The sequence below is a fragment of the Terrapene carolina genome, unplaced genomic scaffold, assembly GCF_002925995.2.
Source record: "Terrapene carolina triunguis isolate 2854851 unplaced genomic scaffold, T_m_triunguis-2.0 Scaffold51128, whole genome shotgun sequence".
Lineage (NCBI taxonomy): Eukaryota > Metazoa > Chordata > Testudines > Emydidae > Terrapene > Terrapene triunguis.
In genome coordinates this window covers 1-8,884 of record NW_020715479.1, presented here as the reverse complement: position 1 = coordinate 8,884, position 8,884 = coordinate 1, and the positions used below count along the sequence as shown (strand labels likewise).

At 54.3% G+C, this 8,884-nt stretch overlaps 1 protein-coding gene across 1 annotated transcript; it reads left to right on the top strand.

Annotated features, from left to right (window-relative positions):
• The first annotated feature begins 328 nt into the window (after positions 1-328).
• Positions 329-4,824, top strand: LOC112125104 (natural cytotoxicity triggering receptor 3). Its single transcript, XM_026647080.1, has 4 exons — positions 329-371; positions 3,878-4,228; positions 4,400-4,519; positions 4,763-4,824. Exons 1-4 carry the CDS (start codon positions 329-331, stop codon positions 4,822-4,824), a joined length of 576 nt encoding a protein of 191 aa, XP_026502865.1.
• Positions 4,825-8,884: the final 4,060 nt, after the last annotated feature.

The window sequence follows — 8,884 nt, the reverse complement described above, 5'->3', positions numbered from 1 at the left end:
CAGGAGTCCTGGCTCCCAGCCCCCCTGCTCTAACCACTAGGCCCCACGCCCCTCCCAGAGCCAGGGAGAGAACCCAGGAGTCCTGGCTCCCAGTCCCCCTGCTCTAACCCACCAGCCCCCACTCCCCTCCCAGAGCTGGGGATGGAACCCAGGAGTCCGGGCCCCTCCCCTCCCCCCTCCCTTGGCCCTTGGGCCGGAAGCCTGAAGCACGCCAGGAACCGGCCGCGTTAGGCGGGTGGTGCTCAGAGGCTCATTTCCTGACCCCCCTCCCCGGTGCGAGTCGCACCAGCCCTGCACCCGCTCTCCTGTGCCCTCACACCCGGCAGCCATGGCCCCAGGCCCCCTGCTCTGGACGCTGGCGCTGATCGCAGGTGAGCGGGGAGGGAGGGGGCGCGAGGCTGGGACGGGGGGATTTGAACCCGCAGCCCAGACAGACCGAGCGGGGCGCATGGGGCACTGGCCAGCCGGGTCTCCGTGGGCACCGAGGGCCAGGGGGGTCTGTGGGCAGAGAGATGCTGTACGGGCCGGGTGGGTGGGCACGTCGACCCATCCATTCCTATGTATCCAGTGCCCTGCACCCGCCCTGCCTATCCCCAGCCCCTGTGCAGCGCTGCCCGCGAGCCAGGATGAATGTATCACTCGCGGCGAGCGTGAACCGGAGCGGTCCGGGCCATGGGGCATCGTTCCGAGCCGGTCCTGGTGGGCACCGGCAGAGCCAGCCGCATGTGCACGGGCCCCATCCCTGGGGTCGCTGGATGGGGCCTGCAAGGGGTGATCGCCTCGAAACCAGGGGTTCTCACCCTTTTCCTGCCCGAGCCCCCCACAACATGCCCGGCAATTGTCCAGGGCCCCACGCCAAGGGGGACCCGCAAAGCTACATCGATCAGGCTTTGATTTTGGCGCCAGCCGGCTCGGGGCCCCGGGCATCAGTCCTGGCTTTCTGCCCTGGGCCGGCCTGGCTGGGGGGCCCCCTGAAACCTGCTCGGACCCCTGGTTGGAAACGGCTGCTCTGAACTAACCTGGCCGATCCAGGCATCAAGTGAACGATTCCGCCTCCGAAACGCAAGTGATTCAATAATGAACGTGGCCCATTTCTCAGCGAGCGCCTCCGTCAGTCTCACAGTCTCTCATCTGATACCGTCCGGAGCCGTTCTATTTTCACAGCTAAGGCCAGGAAATAAGGATACACGATTTAACGACTGAGCCCAGTTAACGATTACATTTTCACAGCTAAGCCCACGAAACGGGTTGCAAGTTTTGAATGAAACCGGGAAAATTATTTCAAAATTCATGTAATTTACTTCATGAGCTTTTCTTACGACCGGCCTCATCCAATTGTAGCGATTTCTTTGTTACTAGGACGTTACGGCAAAGTATTTAAATCAACCCCAAATTATTGCAATTTCTTTGAGCGAATCCGAGCCAAGCGAGGCGATTTATTTGTTTGCCCTTTGCAAATTCTTGCCATGTCTTCAAAGAATTAATCCTAGAAACTGATAGAAATTGATTCAAATTAATCAGAGTAATTTGAGGAAGTTTAGGAGGTAATCCTGGATCATTCTTCCATATTTAAATATTAATTATCTTGCAATATTTAAATATTAATCCCAGCCAACTCTGGTAATTTAAAATATAATTCCAGCAAATTAATTCACCATTTGAGTAACCCTAATAAACTCTTTTTCTTTACAATTTAATTGCTGCTAATAAAGATAATTTATTTGGTTATTTCTTGAAAATTACTGCAAAGTCCACTGATTTTTTGCAGTTCCTTTAAAATATAATCCCAGTTTGAAATAATCTTGCTGAAATATTGCAAACTATTTAAGAGTTCGTCCCACTGAATAATTTCAATCTCTTTAAGAGTAAAGTCAGCAATTTGTTGCAATTTATTTCAGAGTTAATGGTACTAAATTATTATTTAATAGTTAATTAAACTCAATGATCACAGTCTGGTTCCTAGTAAATGGATGCAGTTCTTTGTAATTACCAGCCAAGGATTGCAATGGATTTGAGATTCTCAGCAGAATTATTGCAATGTCTTTAAACCAAATCCTGAAACAATTGTTGCAGTTTAAAAAAATCATAGTAAATTATTGCAATTTCTTAAAAAATATAATCCCGGCTATTTATTTGCAAAGTCCTTTAACATTAATCTCAACACAGCAATTGCAATTCAATACACTAATCCGAGGATGTTGGGAGAACGTATCTGTTACTCCCTGGAAATGGCTGCAGCAGATTTAAAATCGAATTCAAGCGAACGATACCAATTTATTTGCGAGTCAAAGGCACAAAATGATTGCAATGGCATCGTTAATCCTGCGAACTGTTGAAATTTAGTTAAATAATAATCCCAGGGCAACTATTTCAATGTCCTTAAAAATCATTGTAGTAAATTGTTGTGATGCATTTCAGAATGAAACCCAGAAGATTAGAAATTAATTCCAGGGAATGTCTGTTAATCCCATCAGATTATGGTAATCCTTTTAAAATGTAACTGTAGGAAAAATAGAAGTTTCTTAAAGCTAATCCATGGGTCCTTTCAAAATTAGCCCCAGAAGTTTATCATTTAATCCAAGGAAATTGTGGGAATTAGATTGATAACCTCATTGGATCATTGAAATTCCTTTAATATTTAATCCAAGGAAAACACTGTTTTCTTTACAAACGTAGCCCAGTTAATCGTGTGAAAGCAACTCAGAATTCAGCCCCGTACATTCTTGTAAGAGGTTTAAGATTCATCCCAGCTGTGAATCACAACCGATTTCAGACTCAGAGGCACTCAGTTATCGCCCCATGTGTGACTATCGCGTCAGCAAACGCCTGGGATTTCTTTGCAATGTAACCGTGTTACAATCCGATCCCTGACACTAAACCGACCGGGGTTTGGGAGTGATAGGTCCGGGGTCTCACGTGCTTTGGGGACATTTGCTTTGTGTGGAAAAGTACAAAGGCCAAGGACCCAAATGGAAAGGAAACGAGACTCGAACTGTAGAAAACGAAGAAAATATGAAAGAAGGGAATGGGGAATTGTTCCATGAGGGGATGAGAGAAACCGGCGAGTGTTTCCTAGCTGTGCATGAGCCAGCAATATGTAGAGTGTTGGAAAAGGTGATAGATAGATAGATAGATAGAGGGGGTGGCTGGGGTTAGATAGATAGATAGTAGGGCTGGATGGATAGATGGATGGATGGAGGCTGTGTGGGGATGGATGGATGGATGGAGGGGGTGTCAGGATGGATGGATAGATAGATAGTGGAGGTGGATGGATGGAGGGATGTGTGGGGATGGATGGATAGATAGAGGGGGTGGCTGTGGATGGATGATGATGATGGGGGTGGATGGGGATAGAGAGATGGTGGGCGGGGGAGGAGGGGGCTCGGGTGGATCCAGCTACTGAAGGCAGCCGACGCATCGTACGAATTACGTGGCGGTTTCTCTCAGCAGGAGAATCACCATTTCACAAGCTGGTTTTGACTCGGGTTTGAGGCCGGTTTGGAGCCAGAGGCTGGGACTGGCCGGCCGGGGCTGGAGCCCTCGATAATCGCCCGGTTCTGTTCATTGCGGGGCCTGCCACAGACAGGCCATCAGGCTGACATGGTCTGGCCGACATATGGCCCCGTACCCCATTCCCTGCCCCCCGAGCCAGCCAGTTCCCGCCTTGGGGCAGATGGGAGCCAGCGCCCCCAGAGGGGACAGGTCCCTGCCCCATTCCCTGCCCCCCTGAACCAGCCAGTCCCTGCCCTGTGCCCCATTCCCCACCCCCCTGAGCCAGTCCCCGCGCTGCGGCCGGGTGGGAGTCGGCGCCCCCCAGAGGGGACAGGCCCCTGCCCGACTCCAGGGCTGATTTCTCTCTGTCCCGTCTCTTTGCCAGGTTCCTGGGCGCAGGACCTGTGGGTCTCCCAGCCCGGCTCCGTGCAGGGCACCGAGGGCGGCTCCGTCACCCTGCCCTGCTCCTACAACAGCACCCGGGAGCCCCGGCTGGGCAGCTACACCTGGGTGAAGGAGGTGGCGGGCGCCCGGCTGGAGCTGAGCGACGGGACCCAGGAGTTCAGGGGCCGGGTGAGCCGGGCCCAGGACCGGAGCTTCCTGCGGGAGCGGAGAGCCGACGTGGAGCTGCGGGACCTGAGACCCTACGACACCGGGACCTACCGCTGCCTGGTGAAGATCCCCACCCTGGGCGAGGGGGCGGGCAACGGGACGTGGCTCCAGGTGCTGAAAGCGGGTGAGTCCGGGCAGCCCAGGACGCCTGGGTTCTCTCCTGGCTCTGGGAGGGGAGTGGGGGCTGGTGTGTTAGAGCAGCGGGGGCTGGGAGCCAGGACTCCTGGGTTCTCTCCCCCGTCCACATAGTACTAATTTCCCACAATCCCTTTCTCCTCCCTTCTAACCTGTTCAGAGCCCACGGACGTGAAGCCCGACGGATTCGTCCTCTTGTGGCTTTTCCTGCGTGGGCTGATCTGCACCTTCGGCCTCGCCGCCGGCGCCCTGGGGACCAGCTTGTGCTACCAGAGGAAACGTGAGTGACCAGATCCCCCCCGCCCTGCCGGTGCCCCCCCCCCCCCCCCCCCGCCCCCCGCCCCCCCCGCTCTGCCAGTGCCCCTCACTCCCGACCCGCAGCCCCTGCCAGCCCAGCCCTGGGGTCCCCCACAGCTCTGCTGATGGTATCAGATACTTTACTGGATGCCAGGTTGGGGAGATGCTGTTTTCCACCCCACTTATTTGAGCCCTTCACTTTTCTCTCTCCTTTTTCTTGTCCTAGTGTCCCGGAGGAGACAGAGACGAGTCAGGGAGCGTCAGTCCAAAGCCCAGCTGCGAATGTGAATGTTCATGTCCCCTGCTCTAACTACTAGCCTGTACTGCCCTCGCAGAGCCGGGGAGAGAACCCAGGAGTCCTGGCTCCCAGCCCCCTCTGCTCTAACCCACCAGCCCCAACTCCCCTGCCCAGTGCTCCCCTGTACACATAACCAACAATTGCAAGTTTGGGCCCTTTTCTTCATGCCCCAGCTCCAGGAGTCCCGGGGACCTGGGCTCTGGGTTAAAGATGTGTCTCTTTTCCCCGTGTCCTGGCCGGGAAGAACGGCTGGAAATGGCGACCCCGAAACGCTGAGAGAAACCCAACGGGCGGTTGAAACGAAACGTCTGGATTTGTGGGCGTCTCGCTTTCCCCCGCCCGCCCTGCTCGCGTTCGTTTCCAGCCAGTCTCCTCCTGCCTCCCGCCCCGATTTGTTCTTTTCCCAGACAATCGTGGGGCCTGTGACGTGTTCGGTCACAGAGACCCCCTTGGGAGCGTCACCTGAAGTGCTGAATTCACCTCTGAGCCCGTTTCCCTGCCAGCCTGGGACTCCAGAGCCCTGCCCTGTTGAGCCAGACACGCCAGCCTGCTGCAACCGCGACCCAGGTCTGGGCCGCCCCCAAACCTGCAGAGTGTAACCAAAAACTGCTCAGCAAGTCCCCTGTCTCCATTACCCACCCAGCTCCCAGTGGGGTCCAAACCCCAAATCAATCCGTTTTACTCTGTATAAAGCGTATCGAGAGTAAACTCATGAGTTGTCCGCCCTCTATAACACTGATAGAGAGATCTACCCAGCGGTTTGCTCCGCCAGGGATTAATCACTTACTCTGGGATAATTAATTAGCAAAAGTGATTTATTAAGTATAAAAAGTAGAGATCTTTTGCATGAAGCATCTTCCAGTTACGTTATATTCACACTCATGAGCATATTTTCATAAGGTCACATGGAGTGCGACGTCGCACCCACCTCCTGAGCTGCCTGCCAGAGAGCTGGACACTGCCCATGGCGGAGGCAGTGTACCTACAATTCCTCTCTGGGCCCCCCTCTGGGGCAGACACTCCTGTGTCCCCCAAAAGGGAAAGAGACCCTGATCCAGCTGTGGGCTCACAGCTACCAGCTATGACAGACCCATCACTGGCCAGCAAAATCCCCCCCTTTCACTCAGGTTGGGTTTGCTTCCAGCTAGAGTCCTTGGGGTCCGTTCCCACCGCAGGGGTCACCAGGACCCCAACTGCCAGCTCCAGGATACATGTCTCTGTGCCCCTCTCCCACTCCATTACAGCCAGTTCATGCTTCTGGGTCCCCGTCTGTGCTTGTCTCGGGGCCTCAATTGCTTTGTCTTTCAAGTCCAGGGTTTGCTGGTGGGCAGCCCCTTGTCTGGCTGCTTCTGCCTCCAGGGCAGCGTTTTCCTGGGCAAATGGCACATCAATTACTGTTTGTTTCCCCCTGAGACCGTCACTCGATGGGCTGGGATACCCCAGAGACCCCCCATGCCAGAACAGGCCCCTCCACTCCTGTCTCGCTGCGTTAGACACTCCAGCCAGCTCCAGCACAGAGAGCGGTTGGGCCACACCCCTCTGCAGTTCACTGGAACTGAGATGCACTCGGCTCAGGGGCCTCTCAGTTAGCAGAGACTTTCCCAGGCCCAGTGTTCAGCCGTCCTGGGCAATTTGCAACTTGTGCAGTTTTAGCTTCTTCTGCTCTTCACTCTTATTTATTTCGCTTGCTTTTCTGCCCCTATTTCCCTTACCCGAAATAAGCAAACAGAAAATAACAAACCGGTAACCACTTTGTCTGTTCTCCAGCCAGCGCGCTTAAAACTCACGTAAAATCACTACCAGCATTTCAAAGCAATCAGCTATGCACAGACCCTGCTCGCTGCCCCCCGTGACGGGTTCGGTCACAGAGACGCCCTTGGGACCGTCACCTGACGTGCTGAATTCACCTCTGAGCCCGTTTCCCTGCCAGCCTGGGACTCCAGAACCCTGCCCTGTTGAGCCAGACACGCCAGCCTGCTGCAACACCGACCCAGGTCTGGGCCGCCCCCAAACCTGCAGAGTGTAACCAAAAACTGCTCAGCAAGTCCCCTGTCTCCATTACTCACCCAGCTCCCAGTGGGGTCCAAACCCCAAATCAATCCGTTTTACTCTGTATAAAGCGTATGCAGGGTAAACGCATAAACTGTCCGCCCTCTGTAACACTGATAGAGAGATGTGCACAGCCGTTTGCTCCCCCAGGGATTAATCACTTACTCTGGGTTTATTAATAAACAAAAGTGATTTTATGAAGTATAACGAGTAGGATTTAAGTGGTTCCAAGTAATAACAGACAGAACAAAGTAAATCACCAAGCAAAATAAAACAAAACACGCCAGTCTGAGCCTAACACAGTAGGAAACTAAATGCAGGTAAATCTCCCCCTCAGAGATGTTCCAATAGCTTCTTTCACAGACTAGACTCCTTCCTAGCCTGGGCCCGTCCCTTCCCCGGGGACAGCCCTTGTTCCAGCTCAGGTGGTAACTCGGGGATTTCTCATGACTGGCCCCCCTTTGTCCTGCTCCAGCTCCTTTTATAGCTTCGGCCCAAGGCGGGAATCCTTTGTCTCTGGGTCCCACCCCTCCTTCTCAATGGAAAAGCCCCAGGTTCAAGATGGCTTCCAGTACCAGGTGACATGGTCCCATGTCCTGGGAGACCCCAGCGTTCATTCCTCCCAGCCTGACTCCCAGGAAGGCCTGCCTGCAAACAGAGCCATCCACAGTCAATTGTCCTGGTTGATGGGAGCCATCAAGATTCCAAACCACCATTAATGGCCCACACTTTGCATAATTACAATAGGCCCTCAGAGTTATATTTCCTATTTCTAGTTTCAGATACACGAGTGATACATTTATACGAATAGGATGATCACACTCAGTAGATGATAAGCTTTGTAATGATACCTTACAAGAGACTTTTCGCATGGAGCATATTCCAGTGACGTCCTATTCATGCTCATTAGCATATTTGCATAACATCATACGGAGAGCAACGTCTCAGGGCCGTCCCGGGTTGCGATTTCCCCCGGCCAATCCACTGACTTTTCAATCCCTGGATTCGCGACTTTCCCAGCCAAGCTGGTGCTTTCCCCAGGCCCTGGTTTTTGAAGCCAGTCTCATGGTATTTTGGGGCCCTGATGCCACCCAGAGCCGGACGCCGGCCACTTCCTCGCTCCATGGTTTCGACTCGCTATATTTCTCTGCACCCGGCTGCTCAGCAAGGAGCCGAATAAAGGCTGATTCTGCTGGAAACAGAAATCTTCATTTCCCTCGGCGCCGCTACGGCTCCCGGGTCCCTTGAATGACATCCTGTAGGGCCTACAATAATACCAGGCAGAGCTGCCGAAGGTTCACTCAGATGGGGGCCCTGGAACGGGTGAAAGGGACCCACAAACACACACAAGGGCAAGGGGAAGTGGGAGGGGGTTGGGAGCCAGGACTCCTGAGTTCTCTCCCCAGCTCTGGGAGGGGAGTGGGGGCTGGTGGGTGGAGCAGGGGGGGCTGGGAGCCAGGACTCCTGGGTTCTCTCCCTGGCTCTGGGAGGGGAGTGGGGGGCTGGTGGGTTAGAGCAGGGGGGGCTGGGAGCCAGGACTCCTGGTTTCTATCCCCAGCTATGGGTGGAGAGTGGGGTCTAGTGGTTAGAGCAGGGGGGGCTGGGAGCCAGGACTCCTGGGTTCTGTTGCATTTGCTTGTTGTGAGGCCGACGAGGGAGGTGCTGTAGCCAGGAAGTTGCGGGGTTGTTTTGCAGAAGGAAGGAGACGTGTATTTCACAACCAGCAGATTCTCAAGGAAGGACGGACCCCAGCCATGGGGATGGGGGATGGGGGCTTGAGTCAACCCTCTGCTGGGAACAGAACCCAGGAGTCCTGGCACTCCTCTCCCCTCCCCTCGCTCTAACCACTAGTCCTCTCTTCCCTCCCAGCACGGGGAGAGAACCCAGGAGTCCTAGCGCTCTGCAGCCCCACTACACTCGGTTGCTCAATCCCCCAGAGCCCGGCTCCCCCTTGGGGGGGAGGAACCCCGATCCCCATTCCCTGCCCCCCAAGGCTGACCA